At 42.0% G+C, this 19,663-nt stretch overlaps 2 protein-coding genes across 2 annotated transcripts in view; both read left to right on the top strand.

Annotated features, from left to right (window-relative positions):
- Positions 1-19,663, top strand: part of ANKRD39 (ankyrin repeat domain 39) — a 745,852-nt gene that overhangs the window by 361,264 nt on the left and 364,925 nt on the right. The window lies entirely within an intron of this gene.
- Positions 1-19,663, top strand: part of TMEM131 (transmembrane protein 131) — a 256,208-nt gene that overhangs the window by 175,254 nt on the left and 61,291 nt on the right. The window contains exons 12-18 of the mRNA XM_050755189.1: positions 10,702-10,810; positions 13,939-14,047; positions 14,848-15,001; positions 15,094-15,264; positions 16,479-16,589; positions 16,673-16,807; positions 17,991-18,095. Of these exons, the coding sequence (XP_050611146.1) occupies positions 10,702-10,810; positions 13,939-14,047; positions 14,848-15,001; positions 15,094-15,264; positions 16,479-16,589; positions 16,673-16,807; positions 17,991-18,095 (894 nt within the window). The remainder of the gene's footprint in view (positions 1-10,701; positions 10,811-13,938; positions 14,048-14,847; positions 15,002-15,093; positions 15,265-16,478; positions 16,590-16,672; positions 16,808-17,990; positions 18,096-19,663) is intronic.

Genomic DNA, 19,663 nt, shown 5'->3' with positions numbered 1-19,663 from the left:
GCCAGCTTGTGAGCTGCCTTTCCTGGGAACTTGCAACAGTGTTTCCACTTCTTGATTATCTGTGAGTTAGCAATAGTCACTAATATAAAACAGGTTGTTTGTATAAATATGCTTACTACAAGGTGGTGATTGTGTGTTAGTTCTCATTTAAAGCCACACCAGAATGGGCCAGCTACTTAAATGTTTTGTCTTGGGTTTGTTTGTTTGCTCTGTTTTCGTTTCCTTGGAGAATGGGTTTTAACAATTTGGGTTTGTTTTTACTGATAATGAGTGAACAATTCAGACCATTTGTATAAAACACGATTTTTCAGTTGAATATTTCTTTGTTATTACTGCAGCATATTTTAAGGTAGCAATACTAATGTAAAGTTTTTATCTGGTAAGAAAAATCTTAAAGTGGTGCGTTTCATATGAAAAAGATTCATCAGCTATTTTAAGTTCTTACTACTTACAGTGACTATATTTTAACAAACATCCTTGCTTAGCTATTTCTGACTTGGTGGTGTACAGGCTGATAGCACTCGAAAAATGGTGTGCTTGTTACTGATGAACTCCCACTTCTGGCCTTTAAGCATATTGAAAAATGGTCAGTCCTTCATTGTATATCCAGAGTTGGTTCCTTCTGGTGCGTTCTTGGTCTCGCTGACTTAAAGAATGAAGTCACGGACCTTCACGGTGAGTGTTACAGCTCTTAAAGATGGTGTGGACCCAAAGAGTGAGCAGCAGCAAGATTTATTGTGAAGAGCGAAAGAACAAAGTTTCCACAGTGTGGAAGGGGACCCGAGCAGGTTGCCTCTGCTGACTCAGGTGGCCAGCTTTTATTCCTTTATTTGGCCCCACCTACGTCCTGCTATTTGGTCCATTTTACAGAGCTCTGATTGGTCCATTTTACAGAGTACTGATTGGTGCATTTACTTTTTTTTTTTTTTTTTTTTTTTTTTTTTGGGGACGGAGTCTTGCTCTGTGCCCCAGGCTGGAGTGCAGTGGCACGATCTCGGCTCACTGCAAGCTCCGCCCCCCCGGGTTCGCACCATTCTCCTGCCTCAGCCTCCCGAGTAGCTGGGACTACAGGCGCCCGCCACCTCACCCGGCTAATTTTCTTGTATTTTTAGTAGAGATGGGGTTTCACCGTGTTAGCCAGGATGGTCTCGATCTCCTGTCCTCGTGATCCGCCCATCTCGGCCTCCCAAAGTGCTGGGATTACAGGCTTGAGCCACCGCGCCCGGCCGATTGGTGCATTTACAATCCTTTAGCTAGACAGTGTGCGCTGATTGGTGCATTTACAATCCTTTAGCTAGACACAGAGCATTGATTGGTGCATTTACAGTCCTCTAGACAGAAAAGTTCTCCAAGTCCCCACTCAATCCAGGAAGTTCATCTGGCTTCACCTCTCAATCCCCCATCTAAATAGAACACACCAACTGCTGTTGGGGATTGGACAGTGACCGTTCTAGCTGCTTCCTGCTGGATAGGGGCGAAGAAGGGACCCTACAGTGGTAGTGTCCTCCAGAGGGGAACTCGCTAGGCCCGCCAAGGGGCCAGTGGGTCGACCCAGGGGTCCTCGGTAGAAGTTGTTAGTTGAGCTCATTTGGGGTTCCATTTGTAAGACCATCTGTAGCTTGATGGCCTCGATCCAAGAAGAAACACATTTGACAAGGAGGTTAAAAATACAGGGCCCAAAGCGAGTAATAGCAAGATGGCTGTCACAGGACGTAGAAAGGGGAGAAGCCATGTCACCTAACTCCAGAGGTTGGTGTAAGAGTTTGAAAGGCATCATCTGATTTCAGAAGCCTTTTCCTGTAAACGCTGGGCAGCATCTCATACTATCCCCAACTGGTTAGTGTAAAAAAACACTCTTCCTCTAAGAAGTTGCAGAGTCCTCCTTTCTCAGCAGTGAGGAGGTCTAGGCCTCCGCGGTTTTCGAGAGTCACTGCTGCCAGAGTCTACTTGGGATCGTAGAGTAAGGATGGATTTTGTGATTTCTTGCAAACTGTCTGAGAAGTCCTTTGAGAGTTCATTGTAGTAGGGTAATAAAATAGATAAACCTGCTATTCCGGTTCCTGTAGTAGTGGACATTTCTGTAAGTAGGGGTATTAGTTGTATGACCCTGCGCTGAGGGACTTGAGCTTTGAGGGGCACTGATTTCCGTAAGATTAGAAGTTAGGATAGTACATGTTACACTGTTAACTTTTAGCAAACTTTTGTTGAAAGCCTTGTAAGTTTGGGATTTAAAAAATTTTTTGCTATTAATAAAACCTCATCTAGTCCATATTAACTTAGAATTGGTATAGATGGCTCCTTCCTGATTTTGTAAATACTGTAAGGTTTGGCTGAGTGCAAACAGCTTGCAGGTTTGAGCAGAACAATTATTAGGCAGTTTTTCTAACTGCTTCTACAAGAGTTCCCTTATCACTTACTGAATACGCATTGTGTCTTTTTCCCTTAATCGCTTGGGAGGAACCATCTATCTCCTGTCCTGAAAGGAGCTTCTCCTAGGTCTGGTCTGACCTTTGTATGGTAATTAGTAAAGATTTAGATCTCCTGTTAGGAAACCTGCTGGTTTAAGGATTTTTGATAGGAAGGCTACGGGTTGTCAGTGCCCTCAGTGCTTTTGTGGTATGTCCTTACTTACACGGACAACAAGGTGGTGTTGGAGTGTTATAGGGTTACAGAGAAGACCTTCAATTATCAATTATAGGTTTTAAATTTACCCTGGCTTTTAAAGGAATACGGTTCACTTTTTTTCTTCACTACTTCCATTTCTTTTTCTTTCTCTTTGACTTCTTTTTTGTCTCTGTTTCTCTTTCTGACTTCCTCTTTGTCTCTTCCTCTCTCTCTTTGACTTTTTGTCTCCTTCTTTCTCTCTGACTCCTTCTTTGTCTCTGTCTCTTCCTCCCTCTCTCTCGCTGATTTTCTGTCTCTTTCTCTCTTTCCTTTCTGCTGGTCTTCGCCTGCCTCTGTCGGCCACTTATGCTGCTGTTCTGCCCTCTCCTTCCCCTTTTGATGGCTTCAGCAGTGTGAGACTGCCACCTCTTTGGGTTTTTGTACTGCGTGTAATAACTCTCTAATTTCCTTGTGGTATTTAATGGGGGTTCCCCTAGAGGTTACAAATTCCCATTCTTTCCATATTGCATCATGGGCATGTAGGATTAGATAAGCATACTTGCTATCTGTATATACATTTATTCTTTTTCCCTTTCCCAGTTCTAAGTGCCACTAGTTCTGCTAACTGGGCACTGGTTCCTGGGGGAAGAGGCTTACTTTCAAGTAAGGTTGCATCGTTAACTATGGCATAACCTGCCCTTCATATCCCATTCTCCACAAATGAGCTTTCGTCGGTATATAGGTTAAGGTCAGGATTAGCTAAGGGGACTTCTAAGAGACCATCTCGGGTGGCATAAGTCTGGACTGTAATTTGTTGGCAGTCACTCTCGATTGGTTCCCCATCCTCTGGGAGAAAAGGGGCAAGGTTGAGGGCCACACACGTATGTATTTGAAGCACCGGTCCCTCAAGTATAGCGCCTGCTGTCTAGGCGGTTGTCTGATAGCCATAAACTTCCTTTGGCACCTAGTATACCATTTACATCATGAGTAGTCCAGACAGTGAGATCCTTCCCTTGTATTATTTTGATGGCCTCTGACACTAAGATGGCCACTGCCGCAACTACCCGTAAACAGTGAGGCCAGCCTTTTGCTACTACATCAGTTTCCTTACTTAGGTATGCCACTGGTTGTGGGGTTGTCCCACAAGTCTGAGCAAGGACTCCAAGAGCTATCCCTGCTCTCTCTGTGACATATAAAGAGAAGTTTTGTCCTGTCAGAAGGCTTAAAGCTGGAGCTTGTACTAGGCCTGCTTTAAGGTTTTGAAGGCAGTTTCTGCCCCTGGTTCCCATTCTACTAGATGAGTATTTGCCCTCTGGGTCTCCTTGATTAGAGTATAGAATGGCTATCTCGCTGTATCCGGGGATCCATACTTGCCAAAGGCTGATGATTCCAAGGAACCCCCATAACTGTTTTAATGTCTTAGGGTGAGGATAAGCCAGTATAGGCTGTATTCGTTCCCTGCTGAGGGCCCTGGTCCCTCTGGCTAAGATTAGGCCTAGATATTTGACCTGCTGTAGGCAGAGCTGGGCCTTCGACCTAGACACCTTGTACACTTGATTAGCTAGAAAGTTCAAGAGATCTAGAGTAGCCTGCTGGCATGAGGCTTCCAAACTGGTAGCCAAAAATAAATCATCCACATACTGAATTCTTCAGTATGTGGATGGACTTGAGAAGTGGCCTAGGTCTTGGGCCAGTGTGTGACCAAACAGATGAGGGCTATCCCTAAATCCTTAGGGCAAGACCATCCACATAAGTTGGGCCATGTGGTCTGTGGGATCCTCAAAGGCAAAGAGAAACTGAGTCAGAGTACAGGGGAGTACAGAAAAAGGCATCCTTGAGGTCCAAAACTGAACAATTCTGCTTCCTCTGATATTTGAGAGAGCAGGGTATAGGGGTTTCGTACAACTGGATATAGAGGAATTACAGCCTCATTGCTCAGTCTAAGATCTTTCACTAGTCTCCACTGACCATTTGGTTTTTGTACTCTTAGAATTGGGGTGTTGCGGGGACTGCTGCATTTCCTTACTAAGCTTTTACCTGTTTAATAATATCCTATAATCCTTTATGAGCATCAGGCCTTAAGGGATATTGCCTTTGATAAGGAAAAGTCATGGGGTCTTTTAGCCTGATTTGGACTGGGCGGGCATTTTTTGCCCTTCCAAATTGTCTTTCCAGTGCCCAGACTTCAGAGTTGATTCCCTCCTCAAGTAGGGGACAACAAGTGGGTAACTTGTTCCCCATATTCATGTAGATAATAGCTCCAGTTTTGGCTAATATATCCCTCCCTAATAAGGGTGTGAGACTTTCAGGTATAACAAGAAAGACATGTGAAAAGAGCAAAGTCTCCCAATTACAACTGAAGAGGTGGGAGAAATACCTGGTTACAGGCTGTCCCAGGATTCCTCGGATGGTAACAGACCTTGAGGATAGTCGTCCAAGACAGAAGATTAACACTGAGAAGGTCGCACCAGTGTCCAGGAGGAAGTCAATTTCCTGGCCCTCAATGGTTAAACGTACCCGGGACTCAGTGAGGGTGATGGCGTGAACTGGTGCTTGCCCCAGGCACCCTCAGTCCTGTTGTTGGATCATCTGGTTGGGGGCTTCTGGCCCAGAGAAACTTTGCCCTGGGGCAGTGTGCCTTCCAGTGATTGTCTCGGCATAGCAGACGTGGATGGGGGGTGGCTGGTTTCTCGTTGGACAATCTTTTTTGAAGGGTCCTTGTAAACCACACTGATAACAAGACCTGCCAGGTGATTGGCCTGCTCCATTTTCTGTCCTCTCTGAACCACCAAGGTTTGCTTGTCTGAGGGCCGTGACTAAGGCTGCGGCCTTTCTCTCATCTCACTTTTCCTTTTGGGCCTGTTCCTCTTGGTCCCTATTAAAGAACACCAAGGTTGCCAGGTTTAATAATGCCTCCAGATTTTGTTCAGGGCCCAGGGCTCACTTTTGGAGTTTTCTTCTGATATCTGTGGCTGATTGGGTAATAAACTTATTTTTCATGATCAATTGACCCTCAAGGGAGTCAGGTGACAGGGGAGTATATTTCCTTAAGGCCTTCCATAGGTGCTCGAGGAAGGCAGAAGGATTTTCTTCCTTTCTCTGAGTCATGGTGGATATCATTGAATAATTCATGGGCTTTTTCCTAATTCTCCTTAGTCCTTTTAGAACACAGGTCAGATGTTTACAGCTCCAGTCCCCATGATCTGAGTCTAGATCCCAGTGGGGATCCATACTGGGGACGGTTTGCTGACCTGTAGGGAATTTGTCCCTTTCTTTGGCTTTTATTCTATCATTTACTTGGCTAAGGTACCTGGTATCTCCAAACTCTTGGGCTGCAGCTAAAGCCACATTTTTTTCATTAAAGGCCAGGGTTTGATCTGACAATAGGATGACATCTGTCCAAGTGAGATAGAAGGATTGCCCTAGACCCTGTAGGACATCTATATACCTATCAGGATCATCTGAAAGCTTACCCAGGTCTGCCTTGATGTGCTTTAAATCAGAGAGGGACAAGGGGACATGTACCCGGGGTTGGGCCAAATTCCCCTCCCCCTACAACTTGAAGGGGACATAACTGATAGCCTGGGGGGGTTTGTGGTCCTTTGGAGATTTCTTTGCTTATTTCCTTCTGGGCAGGGGCGATTAGAGAAGGATTATCATTAATAGGAAGGGGAGCTATAGGGAGGCTAGGATATGGGGGTGAGCTGAGAGGTCCTCCTGTGGGATGCAAATTGCAAGCTTTGCATAGTTGTGTATTCTCCTTCAATGAAAAGAAAGCTTGGACATAAGGTATTTGACTCTACTTGCCTTCCCTCTTACAGAAAAGGTCAAGCTGCAGGATACTATTGTAATTTATACTTCACTCAGGTGGCCATTTTTCCCCATCAGAGAGAGAGAATATTGGGGCCAGGCCGTAGTGCAGAAAAAAATGAGCCGCCTCTTTTTCAGGGTTTGTGGGTCAAATTGGTCCCGGTGGCTTAGGATGCATTTCAAGGGTGAGCCTGTTGATGCCTGAGTGTTTCCCACCTGAAAGACAGAACCGCCTGTGGTTTTGGTTTGTTTGTTTTCCCCCAGCGCAAGAACCCGCAGCAGTCCCTGGACCATGCTGATCAGAATAGTTACGCTCACCGACACAGCAGCAGAAACACTAGTTTTCCTCCTAGACCACAAGGAGGACTGAGGAAGGTCAGATTTAGTGGCCCTTAATGACGCATTCTCAACCTGCACCCTTGCCTGTCCTCCTAGACCACAGAGAGAACTGAGAAAAACTGATTTAGTGGCCCTTACGGATGCATTTTCGAAAACCTGTTAGAGTTCTAAGCATTCTCCTGTTAGTGTTGGGACTTGACCCCTGTCCTATAAAGATATTATGCCCCAAAAATGAAGTGGAGGGCCATACCCTGAGCGAGGGAAGGGATCTCCAGGGATGGAAGAGTGACGCCTTTTATCATCACTTCTCATCATATGAATAGGAAGGATATCGTTTCTGAGGCTCCCCCCATCCTAGCTTCAGGAATAGTTTTTGTTAGGCCTGCTAGTCTGAGGAGGGATCCTAAAATTCCAGGTAGTCCCCCCAACCCCCCAACGGGGCTTTGGGCAAAAATTATGTCTTTCTTATTGGTGAGCCCGGGTGCCTAAAGGAGGGAACAGAGTCCTGGAGTTTATACTAGAAATCATTCTTACAGGAGAAACTAGAACAGCACCAGAGACAGGCAGTGGTTTTTAGAAGCGGGACTAGCCTCGGAGAAGAGAGGCGAGAGGAAGTTTGTCTGACAGGTATTAGGACCCAGAGGGCAAGGGTCAGGATAGATAGGATAGATGGGCGAGTCTCGCTTGGGCGACGTAACTTTGAGAGTTCGCTCATGGCCACAGTCAACCAACTTTTTGTCGGGATCCCGGAGCTGAATTACTTTGCTCTCTGTTGACCCTCAGGTCAACCCAGAAGTACAGGAGAAGCGGAAGCTAGTTCCAGGCAAACCAGCGCTCCCAACTCCAAAGAATCGGGGGTTCTTAGCCCTTTCCCAGAAAACCTGACACCCGTGTCTTTAGCCCAGTGGCTGTGCTAGTTGCTTTTAAACTGGCCAACAGGTGCCCGGTATTTAGCCCCCGAATTCTAAGGAAAAATAGGACAGAATAGCAAGTGAAAGGGGTCCGATGGTGCTCACCGGTTGGTAATAGTCCCTTCATGGTCACCAAAATGTGTCCAGAATTCCGGTGGGTTCATGGTCTTCCTGACTTCAGGAGTGAAGCCACAGACCATCGTGGTGAGTGTTCCAGCTCATAAAGGTAGCGCAGACCCAAGGAGTGAGCAGCAGCAAGATTCATTGGAAAGAGTGAAAGAACAAAGCTTCCACATCATGGAAGGGGACCCAAGCAGGTTGCCTCTGCTGGCTGGGGTGTCCAGCTTTTATTCCTTTTTTTGGCCCTGCACATGTCCTCTGATTGGTCCATTTTACAGAGCACTGATTGGTCCATTTTACAGAGTGCTGATTGGTGCATTTACAGTCGTTTAGCCACAGAGCGTTGATTGGTGCGTTTTTACAGAGTGCTGATTGGTGCATTTACAATCCTTTAGCTAGACACAGTTCTGACTGGTGCATTTATAATCCTCTAGCTAGACAGAAAAGTTCTCCAAGTCCCCACTCGGCCCTGGAAGTCCAGCTGACTTCACCTCTCAATCCTCACCTCTCAGCAGAGCAAGTGAGGAACTTCAGGAGCCATATCTGTGGAAGTCCTCTGCAAACTACAGAGTTTCATGTGATCACCTCTAACAAAGCTTGGCCTCAAGATAAAAGTGGCTCATTTGTGGGGGAAAAAACCAAGATTAACTGACTCACAAAGTGTTGTAGATTATTAGATCTCAGAAAATAACCCATCCCCTCAAAATGTTGTAGATTATTAGATCTCAGAAAATAACCCATCCCCTCAGGATTTGTGTGTGTGTGTGTGTGTGTGTGTGTGTGTGTGTGTGTCTGTGTGTGTGTGAAGGAGTCTCGCTCTGTCGCCCAGGCTGGAGTGCAGTGGCCCAGTCTTGGCTCACTGCCATATCTGCCTCTGGGTTCAAGTAGTTCTCTGCCTCAGCCTCCCAAGTAGCTGGGATTACAGACACCCACCACCACGCCCAGCTAATTTTTGTATTTTTAGTAGAGACAAGGTTTCACCATCTTGGCCAGGCTGGTCTTGAACTCCTGACCTCGTGATCCACATGCCTTGGCCTCCCAAGGCAGGTTTTTTTTTTTTTTTTACAGGTGGGAGAAATGAGCCGCAGAGTAGACGGGCAGCTGACTCAAGCTCACATCTCTCTAGTTAAGCATCCTTTTGTTGCATAAAGTGATGCCACTGGATTGTCACATACACTTCTGTACTGATTTCCTCTCTTTGGAGAAAGTATTAGCATGGTAATATAGTATAGTATAACCAAATGGAACTTTTCCCAATTTGTCCTACAGTTCAAACTCTACTTTGTTTTGTTATTAAAAACACACACACACATCTTTCAGTGAATGAAGAAATTTGTATTTTAAATGTCGCTAATAACAGCAAGCTTATTGATAAGTAAAAGTATTCTATGAACAAATCATTCCCAGCCCCAGCTAGAGATCCAAAAGCAGTTGAGGAGTTCTTGAAGAAGAGAAAGGAAGGAAGTTAAAAAGAGTTAAAATGCCAAGAGAGCCTGAGGCCCCAGAACCATCCTTAGGGCCTTAATTTCAGACCCTGTGAACACTCGCTGACAGCCCAGGACTAGCCCACGAATAGAAAGGGAGCTGCTCCAGCAGTATCTTTGATCATTATCATATAATCAGATTCATACCCTGTGATCCCACACACAAGGCACAAGGATAGTTCTCTCTCGTCATGCTCTTCTCAGGTGCTTATTGCACCTTCAAGAGACTGCCCTTTGATGTTCCGTTGAGGCAGATTTCACCTTTATAAATGGGCTGAAAGAGCAGGCAGGGATCGAGGGGGAAGAACATAGTGACTTGCAGGATCTGACTGTGCCCCTGTTAAGGGGCTTGCCTGATAAGTTTCACAGAAAGGGCCATGTTCTTTTCTTCAGGAAATGGCAGGCTCTGACAAGTTTATAAAGCCCTTCAAAATTCAACAAGCACAATCCATGAGGGTTCAGATTCAGAGTAATTATAAAGGAAGATTATTTTTTAATCAAGAGTTGTATACAGTACCAGGATTTTGTGATACATGTTTGTGCAACAGGATGTCAGGTGAAGGCCCCGCACCCACCCAGGAATTCTTGTTTTAGTCCTACCTGTTGATGCCTAGCTACTGAAACATCAATATTTCAAATTTCATTAGTAAAACAGAGAAGGAGGTTGGACTCTTTTAGGTCCCTTCCAACTGAAAGGGCTTTGTGTCAGTGAGGAAATAAAAAATAACTGTACCTTAAACTGTATTTTTAAAAAGCGTGCTCTCCAAGTACGAGCTTTTCTGTTTGTTGTTATTTAAGCATTCTGCCTTCCAAGCTGAACATGCCTGTGGTCTGCCTCCGTGCTCAGTCCCATAGCCAGCAGTACAGCCCTCTCCCTGGACAGCACGCCCCACTCGCAGAGCCGTGTCTAGAAAGAGAAAATGCCGCTAGAAAGGAAGTCTGCAGAACTACCTTGGCACTGAGACACCAGCTCCCAAGTTCATATTTATTCTTCACCATCGTATGGTTCAGATATTTCCTCAGTATTGTGAATTTTTTTAAGAGGGATCCATAAGTCTTTTTGATGTCACCTCCTCTGGTGTATGAATTAGTCATTCATTTGGAAAATAAGTACCTTTTTTAAATGTTTTCTGTACTCACACCCAATGTAATAGTTGGTCTTCAGATTCTTACACTTACCAATGTGTCATGTTTGTTCTCCTCTGGTCATTTTCTTTTATAAAGACATTCTGATGAAATTAATTTGAAGTTTTTCCAGTGTGGCCTACTCCATTTAAAGGGACAACATAAGTTAAACTTTTCAAATTTAGAGTCCACTTTACTTTTCCAGTACACGTTCCAGTGTACTCCTGTATACTTTCCAGTGTAAGTATCAGGCACCTGAACCATTAGACTGAAATAATGCCGTGTATGTATTTTTGTTCTCTTTGCAGAGTGTTCGACCTACACCACAAAATGATGCTATAACGGTACACTTTAAACCAATTACATTAAAAGCATCAGAAAGTAAATACACCAAGGTTGCGAGCATTAGTTTTGATGGCAAGTATTCACCTTTTTCTCTCTGATAGAGTGATGTTATTTTGGTAAACTAGAAAGCATCTGTATTGACATCTTAATATAGAAATCCAGATTGTTTTACCATCAGAACTTATATCACTGCTTAGGTTGATTCCCCCTCCCCCGCCCCGTAAACCATCATGAACTCTTGTTTGATTGATTCATGAGAGAAGATACCACAGCTTTATAAAGCTAAATCAGTATTAGCAATAGAAAAACACTAGCAAATACATTAGGACTGGAATCATTTCCGTAGTCTGGGCTAGCCTTTTAAACATGTATCTATTGTAATTCATCTTAATTATGAAGTTATGATATATTTGAAGTTCAGAAGCATGTTTGAATTTGAGAGCAAAAATAAAAAGTATTCTTTGTAACATTTTCATATATTGGCTTTTATAGGCAAAGCAGGTAGCCCTACTTAAGCTAAAATAATAGAACTGTCCAGTTAGCTATTATTTCTAATGTGTATAGTATATATTTTGATACTTGAAGTGTTAAGTCACGCCAGACTAGACCATTTTTATACATGTTTTTATTCAGTTTTGCCTACTTTCATGAAACGTTCATTAAATTTGCTGTCACAACATTTTTAAAATAATGACTTAATGGCTGCTTAACCATATAGATAATTAACTGAGAACTGAACCTCTGAACAGGGCTTTTTTCATAGGCACCCATGCAAGTGAGTAGCTGCTGTAGAGCTTCAACTTTGGCTTTATGATAAAGCCATCTCTGCTTAGAGTCCGCATGGTAAAGCTCAGCTCCTCATCGGATGAGAGTATTTGATCAATGAACGTAGGCAGACGCTGGCACACTTCGTATAGTGTTCATGAGCGCATCTATGCCTGCTGCTCACTGTGGAGAGTTCTAGGGAGGGTCTGGAGCAGCTACGCAGGTGGGGCTGGCCTCAGGGTTCATCCTGTGAGCTCAGTGAGGACTCCCAAGAAAAAAAAAAACACATAGGCAGCATACTTCATGATATAATTGTCAAGAAATAGTATTATAGAAGGCGTTAATGCCACAGTTATTTCTACATTTGTGGTAGCGTTCTCTATGCTGCTGAGAGACTACATTCATGTTCACCCGTGTCAGTATCACCAGGTGCATTGTCTTCCCTTACAGAGGAGAAAGAGGCTAATGGTCATTCCTGACCCCTGAGAGCATTTAGGACCCACCCTACACGGACATGCCAGAAAGTTCTCCACGTGCTCTGCAAGGGTGACGAGCTACTCTTCTCTAGCTCCTGTATTGACCACCCAGTGAATGTCTCCCTCCTCGAGATAAATGCGATGACATTAGTGTTGGTTCTTCTGAGATCATGGGCTCTAAGATCATTGTTTCTTAAAGAAATATGTAAAATTAAATATAACAGCAAAGGGAAAGCATCTTTAAGAGCCAATGCTACATTTCTTAGAAGTGGGTTTTTAATATCATATGAAAATCCCACCACCATGGTGGATCCCCATACAAAACATCTCTGAGATTGCCGTGAAAATCAGTCAGGAAGTGTGTTTTATTTTTAATATTGTTAGAATGCACCTTATATATGTGTTAACTCTACAGTGTTCACTTAAGCATCTTTCTCATCAAAAGTCATTCTTTATGATTTTCAACTGAATTTTTGTGAGCTTTTTGACCACTTCATTTGCTATGTATGATACAATGTCATGAAATGCTTAAATGTGGCCCTTGTAATCAGTCTTACATCAGAACAAATAGTGAAAAATTGGAAGCATCCAGAGATGGCTAACTAGCAAGCAGAGAAATAAGAGGCCGAATGGGAATTTTTAAAATGGAAAGTCTGTGTCTGCACATAGTCAAACACTATATGTCATACCATTTCTTTGTTCTTTTTTGTCGTGAGGTTGGACGACATACATTTGCGGAACTCACATATGAATTCTTCACATAAATGGAAGTGTTCCTAAAGTACTTTAAGAGGATAAACATAAACAGCTTCTTTATTTGCTTTGAAAAGAACCATCTAATGGGTGCCTAGACTGGACCCAACTGAATCAATTTCTGTAATTCCAGATGGGATTATTTATTTGTTTATTTATTTTAATTTTTATTTTTTTGAGACAGAGTCTCACTCTGTCACCCACGCTCAAGTGCAGTGATACAGTCTCAGCTCACCACAACCTCCGCCTCCCAGGCTCAAGCGATTCTCCTGCCTCAGCCTCCCGAGTAGCTGCAATTACAGGCACGTGCCACCACACCTGGCTAATTTTTGTATTTTTAGTAGAGACAGGATTTCACCATGTTGGCCAGGCTGGTCTTGAACTCCTGACCTCAAGTGATCCGCCCACCTCGGCCTGGCAAAGTGCTGGGATTACAGGCGTGAGGCACCACACCCAGCCAGGATTATTTAAAACTGCTACAAAATCTAAAGGTTTTTCTTCATCTAAGATGAAGACAATATGATACGATGACAGGAGGGGATTTATCTCGTCTTACACCATGAGTTTTAGGGTTGGCCAATTTGAGACGTAAGAGCTCTTAATTCTTAACTTTTCTTATACCATGGTACTTTATTGGTGATAGAGCAAGACTTTAGCTATACAAGAAATGTGATTTCTTTCTCAGGTCAAATGTAAATCAGCAGGGCTGAGTGGGAGGGTAATTGTGCCTGCAGGGGGATACCTGGCAATGTGGAGAGGCATTTGAGTAGTCACAGCTGCAGGGATGCTACTGCCATCTAGGAAGCAGAAGTCCAGGATGCTGCTAAACGTCCTACAGTACACAAAACAGCCCCTGCAACAAAGAATTAATCTAGCCTAAAATGTTAATAGTGCCGAGGATGAAAAATTCTGCTGTAAGTGGAGCCAAAGCCTGTGGTTACAGCGAAGCAGCTTAGGTCCGGTGTTTTGCCTCCTGAACCATGCTCACCGGCTAATTCTTTATCTGCTTATCTTACTATAGGAAAAATAAAACATTTTACCCCTTTTGTATGAAAAATGTGATGGTTCATTTAAAATGTTGTAGAAGTGTTCTGTTGGCCAATTTGGAAGCTCAACTTTTTTTTTTTTTTTAAGATTTTGTCAGTTTACATAAAGTCTTTGGTAGTAAAAGGTGACAGATTATTTTTTTTAAATGCTTCCTTTCAGCATCAAAGGCGAAAAAGCCATCTCAGTTTTCTGGGAAAATAACAGTTAAAGCAAAGGAAAAGAGTTATTCTAAACTTGAAATACCATATCAAGCAGAAGTTTTAGATGGGTAAGTTTCTTTTTAAAATAAATTCTATAACTTTTTACTAATCAGTAAATTACGTTTTCCTACTAAATGACCTTCTGAAATACTAGCCATGTTCACATAAACTTGATGGAATCATTTTTTAAAAGAACAGCCCCAACTATAAAAGAGAAAACCTCCTATATTTTGTTTATATTTTACTTTCTTAGAAGAAAAGGGTAAGTGGGATGATAGGATTTGGGCTTAAATGAAGACTTAATAATTCAAAACTCTGATTTTTTACAATATTATTTAGATGATTCGAACCATTTCCTTTCTGACATGTGTTTGTGATATGTAAGTGACTATTATTATTATTTTGGCACTCGAAACAAAATTCTTTATATTCCTTTGTAAATTCATAAACACTTCTAGAATTACAAGTTTTTATAAGTGGGAAGTAACATGTTGTTCATTTTCTATTATACTTTAACCAATAGTTTAATACTTAACTTGGCAAAGATTCATTTTAACGAAGCTCCTTGCAATTCACTGATAAACATGATTTTTTTCAAAGTAAAGCTTTTTTTGTTGATATGTCTTTGATTCTAATTGTGTGATTCATATAATTCATTAGAGAATGGTTCTTGATATTAGATTTTAATATTTTGCAGGCTAAATTGTTTTAAATCATATAATCAATCACTAAAATATTATAGTTCTAATTCTTTAGTACAGTCCCTAATGCTAAATGTAAATTATACTTACAACAGAAGAACTTGGATTTTAAATTAACATATGGAAATAAAAATGATTTATTTTGTTCTTGTTGTTTTTTTGAATAGTTATTTGGGATTTGATCACGCTGCAACATTATTTCACATCCGAGACAGTCCTGCTGGTCCTGTGGAAAGGCCAATTTACCTTACTAACACTTTCAGTTTTGCGATCCTCATTCACGATGTGTTGCTACCAGAAGAAGCCAAAACAATGTTTAAAGTATGTCCAGGAGCCCTCATAATTTTAATTTTCCTGGTCTACCAACTAGGTGATGCTGATACTTTGTTTTTTTCTCTTCTGTCATTTCCCAGGTTCACAACTTCAGCAAACCAGTCTTAATTCTTCCTAATGAATCAGGATACATTTTTACCCTGCTTTTTATGCCTTCCACATCATCCATGCACATAGATAACAACATTTTACTTATTACCAATGCTTCTAAATTTCATTTACCCGTGCGGGTATACACAGGCTTTTTAGATGTAAGTATATTATCCACCTTTAACATTTAAACTCCCTGCCCACCTTTAATGTTTTCAGATCTTATTAGGCAATCGTGTTACATACTCTTATGGTTTGCCATTGTCTGTGCTCTGCAAATTGATCTCATTCTCCTAGTCAGTTTTTACCTTTCCAGCAGCTCTCTCTTGTGATATAGTTGACTTCTCTACTTACAGTCTCTACTTAGATCTTTTCCACATTCTGCTTTCTCTGGGATACGCTTTTAAACTATTGTAATAATGGGGAATATAGGAAAGAACTAAATGGAAGAAAAATGATAGGTAGAAAAAGAAGAATACAAGGAAGGTGAAGAGGGAAATACGTAGGGAAGAGATGATCAAAACCGAGAAATACTGGGACAAAGAAGAGAACCAGATAGTAAAGAAGAAACTAAGGTAGTAAAGACGCAAAGTTGGAAGATTGTATATGATACAGAAGGAAACAATGAAGGTACTCCTGGTACAGAAAATAAGCAGGGGGGAAAAATCCAAACAAAGCTATCTTGAGAGTAATCAATGAAAGAAGCTTAGATAAGAGATAAAACTGTTAGGAAAGATAAAAAGAAAGCGAGGACATCTAGAAATGTAGCCCTTTAAGTAGTTGGCATCGATTAGAATTTTAGAGCTGGAGGGACCTTCACTAATGTCTCGTTCCTGCTTCAGTTATTTTGTTTCAGCGATCATTGGTGAGGCTTGCTGAGAACACATGCTTTTTGCCTGATCCCCCAGGGTTCCACTAAACCTCTCTTAGTAGTTTAGCTTCCTGCTTCTTTCATGTGACCTCAGAGGAGGAATAGCGGCTCAGCAGAAGCCATGGCTGTTTTCATTTCTGATTACTCAAAAGACTTTTTTCATACAAAGCCCTCAACTATGTTGTATAACTGTGTGGTTTTATGCATATATACATAAAGCATAGGAAAGCATAGGAACTTTAATACATCTTTTTTTTTTTTTGATACCGAGTCTCGCTCTGTTGCCCAGGCTGGAGTACAGTGGTGTAATCTCGGCTCCTGGGTTTAAGCGATTCTCCTGCCTCAGCCCAGCCTTCCGAGTAGCTGGGATTATAGGCGCACACCACCATGCCCAGCTAATTTTTGGTGAACTTTAATACATCTGTAATATAGTTACTTTCTCTTCATAATATTGTTACATCAGTGTGACTTTTTGTTTAATCTGGTTCTTTTATCTCTCTCCAGTACTTTGTATTGCCCCCCAAAATAGAGGAGCGTTTCATAGATTTTGGAGTACTGAGCGCTACAGAAGCAAGTAATATTTTATTTGCAATTATAAACAGCAATCCAATTGAGGTAAAAACCTGTTTTTATTCTAAATCGCATTTAAGGATTTTATGTTTGTGTTGTGATAATCATTTTCATATCTTTTTTTAAAGTTGGCTATAAAAAGTTGGCATATCATAGGAGATGGTTTATCAATAGAACTTGTAGCTATGGAAAGAGGCAATAGAACTACAATAATTTCAAGCCTGCCAGAGTTTGAAAAATCCTCTTTATCAGACCAGTCATCGGTAAGTAAACTTTCTTACTGTCTCCTTAAAGTAAGATGCTGTCTAAACTGCAAGCGGGAGGTCATTGCTGTGTTACATACATCACCATTATTTTTATGCAGTTCATGATAGTATTGGTTACTTGCTATTAAAAGGACCTTATAGGTAATGTAATTCAACCCCCTCTTTTTATGATGAGGGCACTGAAACCCAAAGGGGTTTAATTCTGCCTTGTCATAAAAAGTTCTATAAGACACAAATTTTAAATTATCTTTTTGTAACGCAAGTGTCATTACAGGAGAAATCCCCATGGATACTAAACTAACCTTGTGTTCATCGAGTTTACTGGGAAAAAGAGATGGCCTTGAACATTGGTAGAAAATATTTTCAATTACACAATAATACGTCTGTCCAGATACTGCCTCAGTATCATTGAGGCAGACATTGTTTGATCACTGCGAGTCTGCCCACATATTGTTACCTGTCTAATAAGCATGTTACAGTTGGTTGTAAGAGAGCACTGAACGATAGAAAACAAATACATTAGTTTCAGCACTCACCAGTACTGAAAGGGGAACTTGGAGTTTATACTTGCTGGGAAAAGGATGAGAATCACCTTCTGTGAGAAGGAGCACCGGATATCTCATCTGCAGGTTAGAATAGAACTTCTTGGGGCAGTTTTACGAAAGGAAAAGCAAATGTCCTTACACACAGAGAGTGCTGCCAAACACGTTTCCGTGGAATGCCATAGGTCTGGTGTTTTGTTATATCCGACCTCAGCTGCCCTGAAGATACGAATATTAACATTACAGAGTGACAGCCACAGCTTGAAGCAGAGCCACCTGTGTATACACTTGTGGCTCCAGCGTGCCTGAAAGGTTGGGGGAAGGCCGTGTCCCCCTGCTCCAGCCTCTTTGGCCGTACAGGTCCACGGGTGAAGAGTGAGGAGCTTTATTAGCAAGAGTTCCACACCCCTCCCTCCTTCAGGAACCAGCTTTTTCACTGGCCCATGGAACAGGGGTCGTAGAGAACTGTCAAAGGATGTTATTTTGAGAGATTTGTACACAGTGATACAGTAATTCAGTGTCATGCTGGTATATGTTAGGATTTGTAAGTCATTTTATCACTAGGCCCTTCATTTCCATTTTAATAGGAAGCTTCAACTAACAAGGCTAATGAATGATACCATTTCTACCATCTACAGGTAACGTTAGCTTCAGGCTATTTTGCAGTCTTCAGAGTCAAACTTACTGCAAAAAAATTAGAGGGGATTCATGATGGAGCCATCCAGATCACAACAGACTATGAGGTAAGGACTTTGGGGATTCGTGGCAGTGGGGTTTTTCTGAATAAGTCCTTTCTTGTCTGTATGAAAACAAAGAATTAAGTTTACTCATAAAGTTACAGTTTACCAGTTTCCTACCTTAAAAACTGAGCTTTCTAGAATAGCTTATAGAAGATTGGTGTTTATAGGCTTGTAGTTCTTTGTTTTGTTGTTTTTTTTTTCCCCAGAGATGGAGTCTCGCTCTGTCGCCCAGGCAGGAGTGCAGTGGCCGGATCTCAGCTCACTGCAAGCTCCGCCTCCCAGGTTCACGCCATTCTCCTGCCTCAGCCTCCCGAGTAGCTGGGGCTACAGGTGCCCGCCACCACGTCCGGCTAATTTTTTTGTATTTTTAGTAGAGACGGGGTTTCACCGTGTTAGCCAGGATGGTCTCGATCTCCTGACCTTGTGATGATCTGCCCGCCTCAGCCTCCCAAAGTGCTGGGATTACAGGCATGAGCCACTGTGCCCGGCTAGGCTCGTAGTTTTATGATAAAACCCAACCTTCCTAACCTAAAAAAGCAACTTCAGAAAAATGCCTTTAGCACGTTTAGAATTGCTTTGTTAGAAACCTGCTTAAACAGATGGTTATATCATTACACAGACCCCGACTGAGGTCCTGAGTTAGATATCTCTGATTGTTCCTACAATCATAAAGAGCAGTCAGGGTCTAACATTTCTGAAAAGGAGGATAAAATCAGGAGATCATGTCTTAATCTGAGTGCTCACGTTTATATTTTCATGAGTCATTCAAAGTCAAGGGACTAAAGGTTACTAAGCTTTTAATTAAAATACTCTCTGTGGAGCTTATTTTGCATTCAGTAAGATTTTGAATGGATATATTTCTGCCAAACCTAAATGTTTTTAATTTTATATTTAAAAGCTCTTAGGAAAGTCAAGCACTGCTAAATTCAGCAAGTTGCCACCTTTGCTCTCATAGGTGTTTTCAGTGTGCACAACTCCCACGTGAAAAAAAAAATGTAATTATAAAATAAACAGAATTGGCCATTTAATAATAAATGATTTGGCCGGGCACGGTGGCTCAAGCCTGTAATCCCAGCACTTTGGGAGGCCGAGGCGGGTGGATCACGAGGTCAGGAGATCGAGACTATCCTGGCTAATACGGTGAAACCCCGTCTCTACTAAAAAATACAAAAAAACTAGCCGGGCGAGGTGGCGGCGGCGCCTGTAGTCCCAGCTAACTCGGGAGGCTGAGGTAGGAGAATGGCGTAAACCCGGGAGGCGGAGCTTGCAGTGAGCTGAGATCCGGCCACTGCACTCCAGCCTGGGCAACAGAGCGAGACTCCGTCTCAAAAATAATAATAATAATAATAATAAATGATTTGTTGAGAGTAAGTCAGGTGAGGAATTCATGGTTATCACTCATGACGGAAATAAGTACATTTCAGAATTCAGATAAATTTTGTTAATATGGGTGAAAATAAGAATTAAGAAAAATACCCTAGAGAAGTAGCTTTGAGAGTTACTAACAGTATGGGATGGGATTCTAACTCTAGAATGTTCAGTGCATTTTTAAAAATAAGGTTGATGTCTAT

The sequence above is a fragment of the Macaca thibetana genome, chromosome 13, assembly GCF_024542745.1.
Source record: "Macaca thibetana thibetana isolate TM-01 chromosome 13, ASM2454274v1, whole genome shotgun sequence".
NCBI classification, from domain to species: domain Eukaryota; kingdom Metazoa; phylum Chordata; class Mammalia; order Primates; family Cercopithecidae; genus Macaca; species Macaca thibetana.
The sequence above is the reverse complement of the archived record's forward strand: the minus strand, read 5'-3'. Positions and strand labels throughout refer to the sequence as shown.